Source organism: Phaethon aethereus, assembly GCF_964289735.1.
Source record: "Phaethon aethereus genome assembly, chromosome: 2".
NCBI classification, from domain to species: Eukaryota; Metazoa; Chordata; class Aves; order Phaethontiformes; family Phaethontidae; genus Phaethon; species Phaethon aethereus.
The window spans coordinates 6,021,630-6,041,829 of record NC_138582.1 but is presented as its reverse complement, the minus strand read 5'-3'; the positions used below and the strand labels follow the sequence as shown (position 1 = coordinate 6,041,829).

The window sequence follows — 20,200 nt, the reverse complement described above, 5'->3', positions numbered from 1 at the left end:
ACAGCAGCTATAGACAGACGTATGTGTCTCAGGAACCCCATTTCCAATTCAGCTCTCCAAACCCTTAGAGAATGGAGAACATTAGCACTCAAGTCAGTGCTAATTATTCTTTATGAAATTTTGTATGGGGGACTTCCTAAGGCAAGTTGAGGGGGGAAGAGGAAATAAGGAGCCCTTAGCCCTATCCCCATTGTCATTACCTAGGGATGGGTCACTGAAGAACATGACAGCAAAGTGCCTGTGCATCGGCACAGCAAAGCTTGACCCTTCTGCCCCATCTCCCATAAACATCATAACTGCATCCCGTCCTGCCTATATGGGTATAACACCGAGGACTGAGAGGAGAGTAGCTGGTGTCCCCACGAATCACCAGCTTCACCATCATTGCATATGTGCAGTCTTTGCTGGTGACCACTGCGTCTGTGCATCTACTGTCTGAAGACAGTGATCTGTTACAAATCTCTGACGCTGTTCATGGATTTTCCACTTGCCTCTTAGGGGCTTCCCAAGGAGACTGTGAGAGGGACAATACGGACTGCAAGTGCAAAGGGAGGGCAAAATGCCCATCACACAGGCACCACAAAAATGCTTTTGTCCCCTGGAGGACGTTGGTCTAATGTGCTTGTTCTGCAGGTTCAACAGCCGGGACACTCCAATTTCCTCCCGCTACCACGTGTTTTAGTGGGCAAATATAAATAGTCCCAGGGATATTATAGTTAGCTGGTGAGTCACTGGCATCTCTGGAATGCAAACCCTATGCTGCAAACCACAGGACACTGGAGACATGCTGACAGTTAAACCCAGCCACGGCCATCTATAATTGTAGGATACTAGTTTTATAACCAGTGCCTCTATTGTAAAATGCCTAAACATCCTTTATAGAGCTACAGAAAAACACAGAGGTCATAAATACACCGTCATTTTGCTCATTTGTGCATCAAGGTTTCCAAGATGGGGAAGAGACTTAGAGGCTGAGGTCAATCTATGGTACAACCATAATGCAATTTTTGCTGTTCTTCATACACACAGCCTTTGTGACTACTCAGGGCTTTTATGTTCCCTCCTTGCCCCATTAACACCATCCAGTGTGGCTTGTATGGGATATATAATCTGATGTAGTGGTTGGTATTATCCCTCCTCAGGATTAATTTTGCTTAGCAATTTCATTGCAGGTCTTCTTTTACTTCTGTGGCAGATTTCCTCTGCAAACAGCAGTCAGTATCTGTTGAGGAATATTATCTCCTTTGGTGGATAATGTTGAGGACTAGAGCTCAGACAGTTTTGAATGCTATGCTAGGGATCGTCCAGATTTCTGCCACCAAATCCTATGTCTGCAGGTCTAGTTTAAAATACAAATAACTCAAATGTGAAGTTTTAAAACCTCAAATGTAATTCATTTTCAAAAATGTTGTAGTTTAGCCCCAGCCAGCAACTAAGCACCATGCAGCCACTCACTTGCTCACCTCCCCTCCGTGGCAGGTAGGGAGAGAATAGGAAAAAAACCTCATGGGTTCAGTCAAAAACAATTTAATAGGACATCAAAGGAAAATGAAATAATAATAGTAGAATATACAAAAACAAGTGATGCATAACGCAATGATTGTTCACCAGCCAGTGATTGATAGCCCATCCCCAAGCAGCAATCCCTGCCCCCCGGCCAACTCCAGTTTATGTACTGAGCATGAAGTTGCATGGTAGGGCATATCCCTTTGGCCAGTCTGGGTCAGCTGCCCTGGCTGTGTCCCCTCCCAGCTTCTTGTGTCCCTTCCCACTGGTGGAGCAGGGAAAGCTGAAAAGTCCTTGACTTGGTATAAACACTACAACTACTTATCCATAACTAAAAACATCAGTGTGTTATCAAGATTATTCTCACACTGAATCCAAAACACAGAACTGTACGAGCCATTAGGAAGAAAATTAACTCTATGCCAGGTGAAACCAGGACAAATAACAATCACGTGTTGTTTCAATGCAATATAATGGTACATAAAAATACACAAGGGGCACATCTTCAGGGTGTAAAATGCTATCATTGTGTTTTCCTGTCTGGCCATGATTAATAGCAGGCCATGATCCTTTGTTAAATGCTAATAATTTAGCAATATAAGAGATATTAAGTATTACAACTGGGGTTTTATTCTGAATAAGTGAGTTAAACCCTCTTTTATCTTCAGTTCCCTACTTGATAAAAATCCAGCTGGCGGCCAGTCACTAAATGGTAAGTGAGATGGCTGGGGAAAGATCTGATCTCCTTCTATGAACAGGTCACCCGCCTGGTGGATGAGGGAAAGGTTGTGGATGTTGTCCACCTGGACTTTAGTAAAGCCTTTGACAGAGTCTCCCACAGCATTCTCCTGGAGAAACTGGCGGCTTGTGGCTTAGACAGGTTTACTCTTCACTGGGTGAGGAACTGGCTGGATGGCCGAGCCCAGAGAGTTGTGGTGAATGGTGTTAAATCTGGCTGGCGGCCGGTCACAAGCGGTGTTCCCCAGGGCTCGGTTCTGGGGCCGGTCTTGTTCAATATCTTTATAGACGATCTGGATGAGGGGATCGAGTGCTCCCTCAGTAAGTTTGCAGATGACACCAAGCTGGTTGGGAGTGTTGATCTGCTGGAGGGCAGGAAGGCTCTGCAGAGGGATCTGGACAGGCTGGATCAATGGGCTGAGGTCAACTGTATGAGGTTTAACAAGGCCAAGTGCTGGGTCCTGCACTTGGGTCACAACAACCCCATGCAACGCTACAGGCTTGGGGAGGAGTGGCTGGAGAGCTGCCTGGCAGAAAAGGACCTGGGGGTGCTGGCTGACAGCTGGCTGAACATGAGCCGGCAGTGTGCCCAGTTGGCCAAGAAGGCCAACAGCATCCTGGCCTGTATCAGCAATAGTGTGGCCAGCAGGACTAGGGAAGTGATCGTGCCCCTGTACTCGGCACTGGTGAGGCTGCACCTTGAATCCTGTGTTCAGTTTTGGGCCCCTCACTACAAGAAGGACATTGAGGTGTTTGAGCGTGTCCAGAGAAGGGCAACGGAGCTGGTGAGGGGTCTGGAGCACAAGTCTTATGAGGAGCGGCTGAGGGAACTGGGGTTGTTTTAGTCTGGAGAAGAGGAGGCTGAGGGGAGACCTTATTGCTCTCTACAACTACCTGAAAGGGGATTGTGGCAAGGTGGGTGTTGGTCTCTTCTCCCAAGTAATTAGTGATAGGATGAGAGGAAATGGCATCAAATTGCACCAGGGGAGGTTTAGATTGGGTATTAGGAAAAACTTCTTCACCAAGAGAGTGGTCAAGCATTGGAACAGGCTGCCCAGGGAGGTGGTGGAGTCACCATCACTGGATGTGTTCAAAAAATGTGTACACATGGCACTTTAAGACATGGTTTAGTGGTCATGGTGGTGTTGGGTTGATGATCTCGAAGGTCTTTTCCAACCTTCATGATTCTGTGATTCTGTGAAAAAAAAACGTGGTACCCACAAGGATGCTGTAAGAACTTTTTCTAAAGTATCGTTAAGCATTTCTTTAAAATATCAGACTTTCTGGAAGAGAAACAGTGTTTATCCTGGTATTCTATCCAGATTTCCAACTTTCTTTCAAAATTTCCTGTGTGATTTCTAATGCATGTATCAACATTTATATTCTGAATTTACATGTTATGAAGTGTTAAGCAGATGCTGCTTCATTTCACTGCCAACATTTCTATCAGCAGTAAAGGTGCCTATATATTCTTATCTCATGCCATCCTATTTCTCTGTGTCAGCCCTTACTGAATAGTACAGGTAGTGATATTTTATTTAAATGCTGTGACACCAGAGGGTCATAGAGTACAATCCTCTGCTATGAGAGGATTCATGACTGTCCATCAATGTTTATTTGTCTCAATCGCTACTACCTTACCACTTGTTCCAGTATTTCATATCTCTGACAGTTTGAAACCTTCTTCTAATGTCTTGAATGCATCTCTTAAACAGTTGATACCCATTTCTTATTACCCTCTTTGCCCTTTAGCATGACTGATTCCCCTATCTCCCTTTCACTAGTCCCTTGATCTGTATGCAGAAAGCAATAGTATCTCCTCTTTCCACCTGCACGCTGCAAGACTAACCAAACCCAGTTTTTCAATCTCCTTTTGAAAACAGTGTCTCTGGCTCCTGAACACACAAATAGATCCTGGAGGCTGAATCCATCTTTCCTGAACTAAGGAGGTCTGAGCACACTTTTCTAGATAAGCAGTAGCCAAAGCCCTGTCCACTCTCATGAATTCTTCCCTATATCTACAAGACCTACTGTACCTTGTCCAATAACATCCTTTGCCTTTTTCCACAGCTATACAGCACTTGACATACAAACATCTGATGACTGAGACACCATCAGTTTCCAGAGTATGAGTTTATAATACAAAGTCCTGTTACTGATCCATAAGTACCATAATAGGCCTTTTAAACTAATAGTACCAAGACAGCTGGAAAAACTCCCAGGTTTTTGAGGCCAACCAGTTCCTTCACCAAGGATATTCCAATCCCAATCTGTGTAGTGGTAACTCACAGAGAAGATTAGACTTGGAACTACCACTGTCTTCCCTCTGGCTTGTTCTTCCCTTTCCTAGAAACTCCATCACTATCTCCCTGCTAGCCAGTTTCTGGCTCCTTTTTAAAACTTTTATTAATCTCTACCTATTTTCACTTTAGCGCTGATTTTCAATACAGTACTCAACAAATGCTTTTTTGAAGTCCAGATAGATGAGATTTACCTAGTTTTGTTTGTCTAAAGAAAAAAAATCAACTGTGTTTCAAAAGTTTACCTTGTTATCTCTCTTCCAGCTCGTAATGTTCTCTTTGTTGCAGTTATTCACTAGATTATGCATGGAGCCATCCTTTTCACTCCTACTCTCAGCTTCTGACTTAACAAAATCCCATTGAACTTTGACCTCTCCGTCACACCACTGGTGCCCTTCACAGAATCATAGAATCACAGAATAGTTTGAGTTGGAAGGGACATTTAAAGGTGATTAGTCCAACTCTCCTGTAATGAGCAGGGACATCTTCAACTACAACAGGTTGCTCAGAGCCCCATCCAACCTGACATAGACTGTTTCCACGGATGGGGCATCTACTACATCTCTGGGAAACCTGTGCCAATGTTTCAAAAATTTCCTCCTCATATCTAGTCAAAATCTATCCTCTTTTGAATAAAAATATCCCTAATATCATAGAATCATAGAATCTTTGTATTGGAAGGGACCTTTAAAAGGTGTCTAGTCCAACCCCCCTGCAGTAAGCAGGGACATCTTCAACTAGATCAGGTTGCTCAGAGCCCTGTCCAACCTGACCTGGAATGTTGCCAGTGATGGGGCATCTGTCACCTCTCTGGGCAACCTGGATCAGGGTTTCACCACCCTCATTGTCAAAAATTTCTTCCTTATATCCAGTCTGAATCTATCCTCTTCTAGTTTAAAACTGTTACCCCTTGTCCTATCACTACAGGCCCTGCTAAAAAGTCTGTCCCCACCTTTCTTAGAAGTCCCCTTTAAGTACTGGAAGGCTGCAATAAGGTCTCCCCCGAGCCTTCTCTTCTCCAGGCTGAACAACCCCAACTCCCTCAGCCTGTCCTCACAGCAGAGATGTTCCATCCCTCTGATCATTTTTGTGGCCTCCTCTGGACCCGCTCCAACAGGTCCATGTCTTTCCTGGGCTGAGGGCTCCAGAGCTGGACGCAGCACTGCAGGGGGGTCTCAGCAGAGCACAGTAGAGGGGAAGAATCACACCATGCTTTTTGGATGCAGCCCAGGATACGCTTGGCTTTTTGGGCTGCAAATGCACGGTTGGACTTGATGCTCTGAGAGGTCTTTTCCAACCGTAATGATTCTACGATTCTATGATTGCCAGTTTGTGTCCAGCTTTTCATCCCCCAGGACCCCCAAGTCCTTCTCGGCACAGCTGCTCTCAATCCCTTCATCCCCCAACCTGTACTGATACCAGGGATTGCCCCAGCCCAGGTGCAGTACCCTGCACTTGGCCTTGTTGAACCCCATGATGTTTACACCTCCCAAACTTTGTCCTTTTATAGCTTATTTTATGATTTAACTTGTGTTTTTACTTCTACTAATCCAGAGTGACCCAATTCACATTCACTTAACTGCAGACACAGAGTTAAGGGTAGCAGGTCATGCTATAACTTGTATGCAGGTAGGTTATACAATAAAGGGCTGGAATCGGTGATGTTCTGTGTGAAACAATTGCCTGTGCCATCTGCTAGTGCATTTCACCCAATAAAAATATAAAATAAAATAAAAAAAACAAACAGAAAGACTTTTGTCCCTCTTACCTTCAGTTCTGATGTCTAGTCCCTAGACAGAGAGGGGGAAGAGGTGTGTAATCTGAGAAGCTGTTTAATACAATCTTTCCAGTCCCCAAAATGAGATTTACTGCTACTTCCACTCTATGCGGCTGCACTTTGCATCCATCTAGAAACAAGCTTGTGATAGATGTAACTATGAAGTTATGTGTTAGGAGCCTACTGGGCAAGGATCAGTTTTGGTTGTCATTAAGCTTCCAAGTGGAGCACAAGATACAGGCATTAACTCCAAATCCTTGAACATATGAGGACCTGGGTAGCAGAGGAACAGCCTCCCCCCAGTGCTGTCACCAATGAATCCAAGGAAATCCCCAACTCTGACAAATGTGAGGGAGCAGGAGGCAGGCTGCTCCTCAAAACTGAAGTGCAGTCCTCTGGGCAGAACAGAAAAGTCTTTCAGCAACAACTAACAGTACAACACATCCTTTGGAAGAGGAAATACAGCACATTAAGCCAACCAAAATTTTCCAGTTACTGTAGCTGGAGAAGGCAATGATTTTCTGTTGGAACTGGACCCAGAGGCAGAGTCTTCAGAAAATGCTATAGAGTATGTAGGGAGTACATAAGGAGTGGAACAGCAGTTTGGTCCTGTACTGATCCATCTCCAGCACCACAATCACTCTTAGCAGACCCAGAATATCCACTCAATTTTTTTCCAGAGAAGACGCATACATTTTCCTAATCACCAGGAAGAGGAAGAGAAAAAAGTCATTATTGTCTCACCATATGGGAGCAATCAGGAACCTTCTACAAATCTTCTTGTATTGGTGGAGACGGGCCAGAGCTGTTACTTTAATGAAATACTATAACCACCCTGTTAGTAAGTCACTGCATGGCATGTGAATGTTTACACTTTATCAGTGAACAGAGGTTCCCTAGGTCAAATAAATGAGAAGCCTATGCTACCAGTCTAATCAGGAGAACAGACATGTTGCTATAAATGAAATTCTGTTTAGATATTAGGGGAAAAAAATTTCATTGTGAGAGTGACCAAACTAGAACAGTTGCCCAGAGGTTCTGTGGAATACCTATCTTTGGAGATACTCAAAACCCAACTGTATGAGGCCCTGAACAACCTCTTCTAACTTCAAAAGTGGACCTAACTTCAAAGTAAGCTCTCTTTGAGTGGGAGGTTGGACCAGATGCTTTCCATAGGACCCTTCCAACCTGAACTAGTCTACAGATCTAAAACAGCAAAGTCATCTTTTCAGTTAAAATGCATGATATTGACTTGCTTTCTAGGATGGAACTGGGATTTGAAGATAAAAGGAAAAATAAGTTAAAAACTTTACAGAAGAGCATAAGTATATGTACATACATACATAAATATACGTGTATATATGCGTCTACACCTCACTCTACTCAAAAGTTTGCACCAGACCTGAAATGGGATTCTTGTCCTTTACACTGCTCAACAGAAGATAAACTTTTGAAGTCAGATAAAAGCATAGAGTCTATTAATTAACACTCAAATTAAAATTCAGGTAAACATGAACTAGACGTAGGCAGCCATTTGCAACTCCTTCTTCTGGAAAGGATCACAGAGAAGATGATCATCTGAGGAGGGACACAATCCTCCTACCCATTTTGAGCAGCAGCTTCCAGTGTAATTAGGTTCATTTAGAATCAGTAAGGCTATTTGCTGTATAGCTCTACTGTTTGCACAGCCCTGTGACAGGGGGACTGTCAACAGGTTAATGCAAGACCTAGCAATAGGCAGCAGTTGAAAATGGGTGTTTGGGGATTATAAGTTTGGGTCTAACAACCATCAAAGATGTTACCACCCAGCATTATCACAGGCTTAGATGTAAACAAACTGGAGCCAAAGTAATCTGCCTGCAGACAGCAAAGTTGGAACTGATACTTTGTGGAGGCAATAAAAATCTCCCAATGAAAAAACTCTGAGCAAGTAGGAGAGCTATCAAACCTTGACCATTTCTACTCATAATCAAGTTGAAGGAGAGCTTCCAGCCTCCCACTGGAGTGACTTATGTTCTTGGGTCAGTCACAGATATTCCCAGTACATCCTTGATGGACAGGTTTTCTCTGCCAACAGCTCAAACAGTCTTGGGTGGCTAGAAAAGAGATGCAGCCCACACATATATCTGACAGATTAAGTCCTTCAACTGGCTGGAAAGATACATCAGAACTCACAGAAAAGCAGAGCTATCACCAGACTGGTTTTCCTCTTGATTTTTCACCAGCGTTTCAGAAAAGATGGTTCTTCTTGGGACTTTTTATCTTTTTTTTTTTTTCCTTATATACACATACATAAGTATTTTTTCAGTGGTAATTACCATTGTGCTTGGATGTCCCACAACAATAACAGATCAAATAAATGGAATTAAAACTCACCAAACATGGAGTGGTAAAAAAAGATGTCATCTCCAAGACTTATTGGATTCCTCTATCCACTACGCTAAACTCTATTGGCTTTTTAATTTGCTGTCATATCAAAAGAAAGCTCACAATTAATTTTCTGTCAACAGATAACTCTTTTCCAGCCCTGCAGTTTCTAATGTAATTCTCCACCACTGACTGTGTGTTGGATTATGACAATGCCAACTAGGAAAGGTATAATGAATCAGAACATCACACTAGAAATGCACAGTTATATTGTTTCATTTCCCAGATATACAGCAGAAAAGTGTGTCTCTTTACCTGGAATCTCATCAGTCCCCCCATTGGTGTGTTTGAATCGATCTCCTTCCACGTGGACATTTGGACACAGGACATCTAAAAAGCGAAAGAACCAGTACAAAATTATCACAGGTAAACACATAATTTTGGAAGCTATAGAACTAACAAAGTCTGATCTCCTGGGTTTTGTTCCATACTTGCGCATGGTCCCAAAGCAATAATTTGTTTACCTGTCTCTGCACACCCTAAATGGTCTTCTTCTATCCTATCCTTTCTTGCCCACATGCTGGGCAAGAAACCCAATACACTACATCTGGTGTCGAGACACTTTTTGATGACTATCCAGTCAAGAAGCTAGACAGAATAGATGACCAGAGCCTTTCCCTCAGCTAGGACATCACTCTGGGTTTTTCTCTTTCACTAGTCTCTAAATCTGAATGAAAGTCACAAAAAAATTAAGAAAATTGCAAATACGATTCCACTCCCGGATTTGTTGAAAGGAAATTTCTGAAGGCCCAACTGACATTGGGGTGCTGTCCAGAATTTTCAGAAAGAATGGTTCCTACTCAGAAAAATCACAAACCTAAAGTGCTAAGACAGAAAAGAGAATCCAGAACACAGAACAATGAAGTGACTTTAGTCACATCAAGGTCCTATCACAGGCCGGTGTCCGAGACAAAATTGAAGCCCACTCTCCTATTTCTTATTGTATTACTTCTGATTGCCCCGTTAACACTCCTCCAGGACCATGACTGTGTCTGCTCCTGGAGTTTGTTCAAGCAGAAAGCAGTGTTAAATATGACTAAAACTTTGAAGAATATTCACCCATACACACAGAGTTCAAAAAAGCCTTTGTCAGCCATTTCTCATGCTCCCAATTACTGTCAACACAATCACAGGTAAATGCTTTTCTGCAGAGAACTCTCTCCTTATCCACCTCTTTCCTGCAGTATCTTTGAAGTAACGTTTATTTATGCTTTGTTTTCCCAGATCGATAGGTAATTGCACACTTGTAAACAATGGGGACAGGTAGGCCAAGGAATCAGTTTAATGAGAGTATAAAACTGAATCCCTGACTTTTCACCACTTGCATAGCCCCACATTTATGTCCTTTCTCTGATTTAAAGAACAGCCAGGTGAGGACAACCAAGTCCCATTTCCCATTCTTTCATCTGCCCAGTTGTACATATCATAATACACGTATCCTCTGCAGTTGCAGCACTTCTCTTGATGCATATGGTGTTTAACATCATCTCCACCGGGTGTTTAGTACATTATTCCTTCAATATCATTATTGTTGTGCTTGAAAGGAGCAGGAAGGGACAAATGCTCCCTAAGGGATGCGGAGCCTGGAGCTGAAGGTGACCCAAGCCCAGACAACACCCTCAACACTGGGGCACAATCTCACAGGGCTCTGAAGACTCTCTACAGCAGGTCTACCTTGAACTGTGTGTGAAGCTACATTCAAAATCATGAGATAAAAGTGACTTTTCTGAGGACGTTGCCAGCAGGCCCTATATCTCTCCTCCTGCTTCCTGATGTTCAGTGAAAAATCCAGTATTCCACAATATTTGGTTAAGCTTAGCAATGAAATCAGATATTTTTCCTGCTTTTTTGTGCTAATGAATTTATGTTCCAGATTATCAGCTGCCGTTGAGGCACTCACAGCTCAGTGGAAAGAAAGGGGACTCCAAAAGCCATAGCCAGAAGCCCCAACAGCTAACACAGCCATTAAAAGCAGTCAAATACATCTAGCCGCTCCTTTGATGCAGCAGTGGGGGAGGCCAGAGTGTGGTTGCTCATGCAAGTGTTTATTATCCAGGGCATTTCGGATTTTCTTTGCACTATCTTTAGGGCTGCTGCTTCTATAGATAAAATTCAAAGCAGTTACCTTTTTTCTCCACCACACCAGGAACCAATATGGATTGATGTGCATCAATCAAAGGGTCACTTTGTGTAAATTTTAGCCGGAGGACTCTTGTGCTCTCTGATGCCTGTTGGTTTGAAAGCCAGGATACTTCACTCAAACCTGCTTATGTCTTACCATCAAACAAACGAAAACGTGTGGTAAGTTCCCTTCCATCAGAGGTCTGCACAACTTACCAACACAATAGGGAACCTCTCCCCTGTTAGGAGAACTTTAAAAGTTGAAAAACTTTTAAACTATTAAGATTTCACAGAATCACAGAATCATTAAGGTTGGAAAGGACCTTCGAGATCATCAAGTCCAACTGTTACCCCAATGCCACCATGACCACTAAACCATGTCCCAAAGTGCCACATCCACACGTTTTTTGAATACTTGCAGAGATGGTGACTCCACCACCTCCCTGGGCAGCCTGTTCCAATGCTTCACCACTCTCTCGGTGAAGACATTTTTCCTAATATCAAATCTAAACCTCCCCTGGAGCAACTTGAGGCCATTTCCTCTCATCCTGTCGCTAGTTACTTGGGAGAAGAGACCAACACCCACCTTGCCACAACACCCTTTCAGGTAGTTGTAGAGAGCGATAAGGTCTCCCCTCAGCCTCCTCTTCTCCAGACTCAACAACCCCAGTTCCCTCAGCCGCTCCTCATAAGACTTGTGCTCCAGACCCCTCACCAGCTTCGTTGCCCTTCTCTGGACACGCTGCAGCACCTCAACGTCCTTCGTGTAGTGAGGGGCCCAAAACTGGACACAGGATTCGAGGTGCGGCCTCACCAGTGCCGAGTACAGGGGTACAGTCACTTCCCTACTCCTGCTGGCCACACTATTTCTGATACAGGCCAGGACGCTGTTGGCCTTCTTGGCCACCTGGGCACACTGCTGGCTCATGTTCAGCTCATTCATTTGCAAGAACCAAAGTCAGGCCACCTCTACTCCCATTCAAAACTAAGCTGTACTGATGAAAGCTTTGCTTAGAAGTGCCAGGCACCCTGTGCAGATGTTGTACTGATCCTTTAAATTTTGGTTTTGCTAACAACAAACATTCTTTTCGTTACAGGCACTGAGTCAGTGCAGTAAACAGCACTTCTGAGCCCCAGTCTCAGAACTGGAAGATGTATGGCTATGCAGTAAAATAAGCAACATAAGAAATCAGAACAAGCAAAATTTCCCCAAATAAAGAGTAAACAAATGGAAGGCTTGAATAAAATAAAAAAATGTCATTCACTCCCACTGCCCAGGACTCCTGAGAGACACACAGGGAAGAATAAAACATCTCAGACACAGCAGGGTACCTCTTCATGTAACAGGGAGGTAATGTCTGAACTACAGATATATAAATTATGACTCCAATCTTTAGTCACACACCCTCCACCAGATCCAATTAGAAGGAACCATGGCTTCCTAGCAGGGAAGTATGAGCTAGCAAAAGTTTCCTGGTTTTAGCTCCTGTTTTGGAACCAGGGTTATACAACAAACTCATGTGCTTGACCTCATCACAGAACTTTCTTGCCACAAAACTTAGAAATGCCAATGTTAATAAAATGATTCTCTTCTTCCAGCTCTGTCCTTTAAATCTCTTATTATCTCTCAAAGAACTGTGGCTTCACTTTGGCCTTCATTTTGCAACTGCCCTGTGCTCCTTTTGGCTTCTCCCCTCCTGTCTGCACCTAAGGCACAAGCATGAACAGTCCACAAAGGGAAGAAAACAATTGCAGTGCTCGCTTTCTAGCTACAGAATAATTCACGGAGGCACAAAAGAGGATGGTGCTTTACCACCCGAGTTAGCAGCATGGCTACTTGTGTCCAAAGGAGCAGTGTGCCAGCTTGACAGCACATCAACGGTTCCCAACCATCGATCACATCTCATCGCCACACCCAGGGGTGCATTGATAGGAAAGGCAAGACAAAAGCTGTTCCTCTCCTTTTGGAGCCTTTTGGTGAGGTCCCAGATATAGATGAACATTTTACCATCAGAGAAGAATGTTTACACCTATGCTTTCTGCTACAGCCAGGACAAACTTTGAACACATTCCCAGTGTTTGGAGGATTTGCAGCAATGAGCAGAAAGAGTAATAAAATCTGCACTACAACTACATCTCTACAGATTTGCAAATATTTACAGGTTTACAAAGGGGAAGATACAAGTGACTGACCTGAGCTTTCAGCCATTCATCTTTGTTACATCCTCTCTATGTCATTCAAATCTATATGAGCTTGCAGTTGCTTTTAAATACATATTGTTTAAAGCTACTTCCTTGTCCTCAACTTTATGTAATGTTCTGTCAATCTTTTGATTATCCACAAATTTTATCAGCAAAGATTTCACGTTTATGTCCATACAGTTGATGGAAAAAATTAATAGCACCAGAACTGCTATATATCCCTTTTACAGTTGCAGTAGAAATTATGATTTTCCACTGACACCTGCTACATGATATCAGTTGGCTCTTAATCCATTGTAGAGTGTTACTTTTTAATGCAAATGTCATTCAATAGGCCATAACAATGCCTATAGAACAAATGTATTACATACAGTTAGTTACCATGTCAACCAAACTGTAACTCTTCACAGAAACAAATTAGTTTTGTTAGAGATGACCTCTTTCTCATAAAATTATAATCCTTGAATAGGAATACATAATAATTCCAGTTCTGTAATACTTTATTCACTGTCTTTGACGTCAATTATTATTTTTTGTGAGATAAGGCAAACTGGTCTATAGCTATACATACGAACAATTTTTCATTTTTAATAGTGATACATTATCATCATTTCAAAGTCTCATAATTAGACTTGTACTAGGAAGCTATATGTTTTCCGAGGTATCTTTCTTTTCTTTTACTATTTTTATGCTTTAGTAGTCCAAACTTGCCAAAGACAACTGTAATTTTTATTAGGATGGCTGATGAATTTCTCCTAGAGTCACTTGCTTCTTATAACCAGAAGGTCCATTCAGGGCTGTCACCTGAGTCCTCATTTCCTTCCTCTAGAGTCAGACTTCTCAGCAGATGACTTGCTCAGTGTAGGATAAGTGTTTCATCCTTGTAGCCTCCTTTTTCACTCCTTTTTCACAGATCTCCAAATTGTTCAGAACTGTCTGCTGATCCCATATCAGTGAGAAAACAGAGTTTAGCCTCACACAAACTTTGGCGCTGACTCAAGGACAACAGTTTTCTACCTGCCCCGCTCCTGGGCTAATCTTTACAAATAACCCCAGGCACATAGGGATGAGTGTGTCACATCCAGCACTCTTTTTCCACCCTGATCCCTGGCCTCCCACTTCGACCTACAAGGTCTTCTGGAACAGAGGGGCATTTGATAAGATGTCTGCTGCAGAAGCTGCTTAAGTACAAATGAATAACAACAGAAAATATTGAGAAATAACATTGTAGTCATAGTGACCACTGAATCTCCAAGAGAAATGGACACTATATGTCTTTCAAAGAGGCATTCAATCGTTTCCAAGCACTGGGGACATTTGCTTATGGTACATGTATCCTGAATGCTTTCAAAAGATGCTCACACATCTTATAGTGACTATGGATCTGGTATAGTATTACTGGTTTTGATGAAAGAAGATAGTTAGGACCGGCGTTTACAACGATTAGCTTTCCCATAGAAAGACTACTCTCCCTAGATTTCCTCTACAGTCAAAAAAGAAATAACCCCTGGTTATCTAGAGAAGTGGTGATTTAGAGAATAAACAGACAGAAACACTTACAATTACTCCAAAGGGCATTGTATTCTCCAGCAAGAATACACTTTCAGGAGATGCTCTTAGTCAGTCAGACTGTGATCTTTGCAATGCATTGTTTCAGAGGGAACACACCAAGAATTGATTCAATAAATTTGGCAGTGAGAAACCCTTACCTAATCTGAGCTATCTGAGCTCCCTCTACAGCTGTCTTGGACACCAGTTTTAGGATGGGATGTCTTTGGAGGTGTCTCTGCACTGAATATTGACAGAGCTTGAGTATCTCTTTTGCAACAGATACTTCACTTTAAAGCAGATAAAGTTAGGTGAGGCAATTCCCATCATAAAAATGCTTAAGAACCTGAAGGAAATGGGGCTCTCTGTCCTGCTTCATATCACTGTGAAATCCTGCTCTGAATCCTCCTCATCACTGAATACGCTGACTTGGTACATCTGAGCTTCTTGGTTCAAGGAAGCACAAAGTAGTTTTCTGAAAGTGACCTAACTACAGATAACACCCTTTTCTTTAAGCAAATCATACTGAGATCTGACCAACCTAGTGGACTTCCGTGATGGAGTGACCACATCAGTGGACAAGGGAAGAGCTACCAATGTTGTCTATCTGGACTTCTGTAAGGCATTTGATATGGTCCCCAATGTGCGCTCGCAGCCCAGAAGGCCAACTGTCTCCTGGGCTGCACCCAAAGTAGCATGGCCAGCAGGGCAAGGGAGGGGATTCTGCCCCTCTCCTCCACTCTGGTGAGACCCCACCTGGAGTCCTCCATCCAGCTCTGGAGCCCTCAGCACAGGAAAGACATGGACCTGTTGGAGTGGGTCCAGAGGTGGGCCACAAAAATGGTCAGAGGGATGGAACACCCTTCCTAAGAGGACAGGCTGAGAGAGTTGGGGTTGTTCAGCCTGGAGAAGAGAAGGCTCGGGGGAGACCTTATTGCAACCTGTCAGTACTTAAAGTGGACTTCTAAGAAAGATGAGGACAAACTTTTTAGCAGGGCCTGTAGTGAAAGGACAAGGGGTAATGGTTTTAAACTAAAAGAGGGGAGATTTAGACTAGATGTAAAGAAGAAATTTTTCACAATGAGTGTGGTGAAACCATGGCCCAGGTTGCCCAGAGAAGTGTAGATGCCCCATCCGTGGCAACATTGCAGGTCAGGTTGGACGGGGCTCTGAGCAACCTGATGTAGTGGAAGATGTCCCTGCTCATTGCAGGGGGTTGGACTAGATGGACTTTAAACGTCCCTTCCAATCGCAAGATTCTATGACTCTATGATTTTATGATCTGTCTGATGAAAATGAGTGATTTAAGCCTCACTTTTATATATCGTCATTTAGACTATTCCTATGAAAAAATCCCAAAGCTGTCAAACGTTTTAAAATTTAAAAAGACATTACATCTTATGGAGTATATGCACTGTAAGAGACATGTCAGCGGAGCATGTCAACTCAAGAGCTTTCACTAGCATTAAATTAGCATTAATAACATATTGATGTGAAACTATAATAATAGGTCTGTGAGTTTGGAAAAGAACAATGTGAATGATCCAATAGTCTAAGTCTCTTTGCCTCCAAGCCATTTCAAAGAAAAGTCAAGGAAAAGGGATAGAAAAAAAAGGAAAAGCAAAAGAGAAAGAGAAAAGAACAGAGAGAAAGCGAGACAGAGAAATAAAGAAAGAAGAAAAAAAACAGAAAGAAAAGATAAAAGGAAAAGAGAGAGAGAGGAGAGAAGATAAGGGAGAGAGGAAAAGGAAAGGAGGAAAAGGAAAGGGAAAGGGAAAAAAGAATAGTTTGACACAGAAGGATTCGTTTAGGGTTTATGAACATACAAACAGCGAAATGATTTTGCACTGTAGTGGCTTATTAAATCTGCTAAACTCTCCCTTGAAACCGAAGTGAGACAGATTGAAACCATAAGGCACTTTTTCCTTTCTGACATTTCCTTCCTCTGAACTAGTTTGTATGAGCAGGACATGAGGCTCTCCCTCTGCTGAGAACTACAGATCCAGCCTGTGCATGCGTCTGCCTCTGGCTTGAGAAGTAACTCAGCCAGACCCAACGGGCAGCTAATGCATGGGGGAATGGCACAGCCTGCAGTACTGCCCAAGCTGACACTGACGGACCGTGGTGTTCACCTCTCACCCCACAAGTTTATGAAGCTCCATTTCTCTTTGTACCATAGGAAGACCATAATTATTGGAAGAACTGCCTTCTCACATAATCACAGAATCATTAAGGTTGGAAAAGACCTTTAAGATCATCAAGTCCAACTGTTAACCCAACACCACCATGACCACTAAACCATGTCCCAAAGTGCCACATCCACACATTTTTTGAACACTTCCAGAGATGGTGACTCCACCACCTCCCTGGGCAGCCTGTTCCAATGCTTCACCACTCTCTCGGTGAAGACATTTTTCCTAATATCAAATCTAAACCTCCCCTGGAGCAACTTGAGGCCATTTCCTCTCATCCTGTCGCTAGTTACTTGGGAGAAGAGACAAACACCCACCTCACCACAAACCCCTTTGTCTACAACTGTAGGGAGCGATGAGGTCTCCCCTCAGCCTCGTCTTCTCCAGACTGAACAACCCCAGTTCCCTCAGCCGCTCCTCATCAGACTTGTACTCCAGACCCCTCACCAGCTTCATTGCCCTTCTCTGGACACGCTCCAGCACCTCAATGTCCTTCTTGCGGTGAGGGGCCCAAAACTGAACATAGGATTTGAGGTGCAGACTCACCAGTGCCAGATTGTCCAACCTCAGTAGATGTTTCCTAAAATACACTTTTGAAAGCAGCTCCCTCACTTGGAAGGTTTGGTTACAGTTAAGGCATTGTGTCTGTTACAGCGATCCCTGGCCAGGAACAGTGTGATCCTGCTGCTCCTTAGGGTTTTCTATTGAGAAACCTTCCCTGTAAAGTGCTAAACACAAACCCCAGTTGCTAGCAGTCCATCCTTTTGTCCTTAGGACTCTGCTGAAACAGTTTCTTCAATTTCATTTTTATTCTTTCAAGAATTAGTAAGTCCTCAGCTGCCAACAGCTCCTCCAGGGACTTGTGTATAATGAATGCTGAACACGTGTAACTGTCAAGTTACACAAGAACAAAGTAGAGAGGTGAGACTAGAAACACAAGAAGGTTAAAGCAAACATTATTTATTACCAGGTTTCTTTTTTTTTCCCCCAAATTGAGAATTTAAGGATTCCAGAATCTCAGCAGCACCCAGTGCATTGCCAGAGATTCAGCAACTCTCTGTATCTCCATCATTATGCCATTCCCACAACAGAAAGTCTCCACTTTCCAGGGGCACTGTCACCACAGTGATGGGCCTCATAAATGCTTATGATGAAATGGAAAGGGTATAACAAAACCTCCCCACAACACAGCTTATAGACTGAGCAAACACAGCTGTGGCTCACCCTACTCCTCATAATATCCCAAGGCTGTCTCATTTTTCCACTAAAACAGTATTATAAAAATGCACCAACACCCCACTGAACTGCCCCCCAGACTCCCCTGGCTGCTTGAGGACATCCCAGGTGACTGCAGTGGGAGTGTGGAGATCTGCATTTGCAGGGCTCCCTCCCGCTTCATCAGCACAGCAGCCAGAAAATGCGGTTCCTTGAGTAACCACACATTCAGTGTCTGGCACTGTTCAGGGGATGCTAGAGGGCAAGCAAAACTGCTACTAAATATTATACCCCAGAGAGCATTCGTGCAAGATACACTTAAGTTCCCAGGCAAGAGGATGCTCTTCTTTGGCTCCTTCTGCAGGAACGGAGAAGCAAGACTCCTTCAGGGGGCAATTCAGAGGAGAAACCCAATTTAGGTGCCCTGATTTACCCCTGAAAAAGCTATCCTCTTCCTATTGGTTACAGGGGGAACCCAAGGACACATGGTTCCCAAGTTAGACATCTATCAAAGGCACCACAGTTACATCCATCCAATTAAAACAAGCATGGTTGGGTGCATTCCTGGGCACAGAGGCCAAGGCACGTTCAAGCCCGCGTCTCTGCTAGCAAATGGTCTTAGCCTCCAAAACAAGGTGGCTGCTGACCATGAACACACCCTGGTATGTTGTAAGTACCCGTCTGGGTCCTAGAAATGTTCCGACAGAGTGTTAGCTTGCCTGAGCCAAAATGTGCCAGACACCAGTGCAGAGGAGTGCATTACATTGCCCAGGGATGTTTCTGGCTACACTTATAGTTACTAGTTAGATACAGCCTGTAAGTATCATCCTTTGCTATGAACTTGGTAATAAAGATCAAAAGGAGCCTCTTGGGCAAAAATGCTAAATTCATTTTATGGTCACAGGTCACCAACTGTTAAATGCATTCAGTTCAAACAAGAACGTGGGAAAGGGACTGAGTGCACAGCCAAGAAATGTTGTATCCTATTTAAGTAGGGACAAGGGAAATACAGGGAGTTCTGGCATTTGCTAAACCCTTGAAGTCCTTTTGAAGGTGAAAACAGAAAAAGAATGTTAAATTATTTTCCTACACTTTGCTTCCTGACCTGCCTCACACCAGAATTGTTCACATAAGTGTGAAAAATACTGTTTCCTCCACAACATGGCAGGTTGTGCTATGCATTTATGCCACCTTCTCACCCTGGATCCAAGCTTCTCTCTCCTCCTTTTGTCACCATCCACTGCCTTTTTTTTTTTCTCATTTCTGTCTGTCCCATGCTCTGGATCTTGATTCCAAAAGGGACCATCCTGCTACAGGTACCCACAACCCAACAGCACACATGAAATGACTACACAACCCCAACACAGGGAATGTTGAACAGCCCAACAGTCCTATCTCCAAGTTGATCATACTCTAACTCTTAGCCTATCTTCAGAAGCTCCTGAATCTTGGTGAGGACTCATCTTTCCTAGAGATGCCTATACTGCAGGATTCACTTATAGCCTCTCCTTCTCTAACACACCCACACAAATGCAAGAAAATCGTTGGACGGCTGACAGCAGACATATATTGTCAAGAGGACTGATGTAATTAGCACCATTTAAGTGAGCAGCATACAGAATTAATTTGCACATGCTCCCACAGGGAATAAATGGCACTATGGGAACTATGAATATAGCATCGGGCCTCAGCACTTCCGAGCTAAATGGCTTGTGTCTGCCCCTAAACAAATACACAGACTGTGTGCCAAGGAGCTTGTCAGCAAACAGCACAAGGTTTTGAGGAAAGCAATTAGCAGCTGCAACTCTTTCCACCCAGGCTGAGAGCTGATTGCTACTCTGGGGCACGAGTCCATCACTTTCTCTCTGGTTCTCCCATCTTGGGAAAGAGGTGAAGCTTCATCGTGCAAAGTGTGTTCGACCCCAGTGAACTGCAGGGTTTTGCCATGAAAATGTCTTCATGCTGATGACCTATAAAATATTCAACAGGATGACAGTATGGAGTTAAGCCGGAGCATATCTTCCAGAAGCCAGCAGCCACAGCGACAAGCCCTTCCCCAGTGGCTGCTCTACGGGCACAGGATGGCCATGTCACTCCTGACCAAGGGGCTCCTTGGGACAATTTTAGCTGTGTTTACTACCTGTACTTCATGGGCTGGAGAGAGCAGGGTGCTG

The 20,200-nt window shown here is 43.5% G+C and overlaps 1 protein-coding gene across 1 annotated transcript in view; it reads right to left on the bottom strand.

The window, feature by feature from the left end:
- The window catches only part of COL22A1 (collagen type XXII alpha 1 chain), a gene marked incomplete at both ends in the record, with an annotated part of 226,292 nt that overhangs the window by 163,977 nt on the left and 42,115 nt on the right, over positions 1-20,200 (bottom strand). Inside the window, one exon of the mRNA XM_082015057.1 lies at positions 9,004-9,078. Coding sequence (XP_081871183.1) covers positions 9,004-9,078 — 75 coding nt within the window. The remainder of the gene's footprint in view (positions 1-9,003; positions 9,079-20,200) is intronic.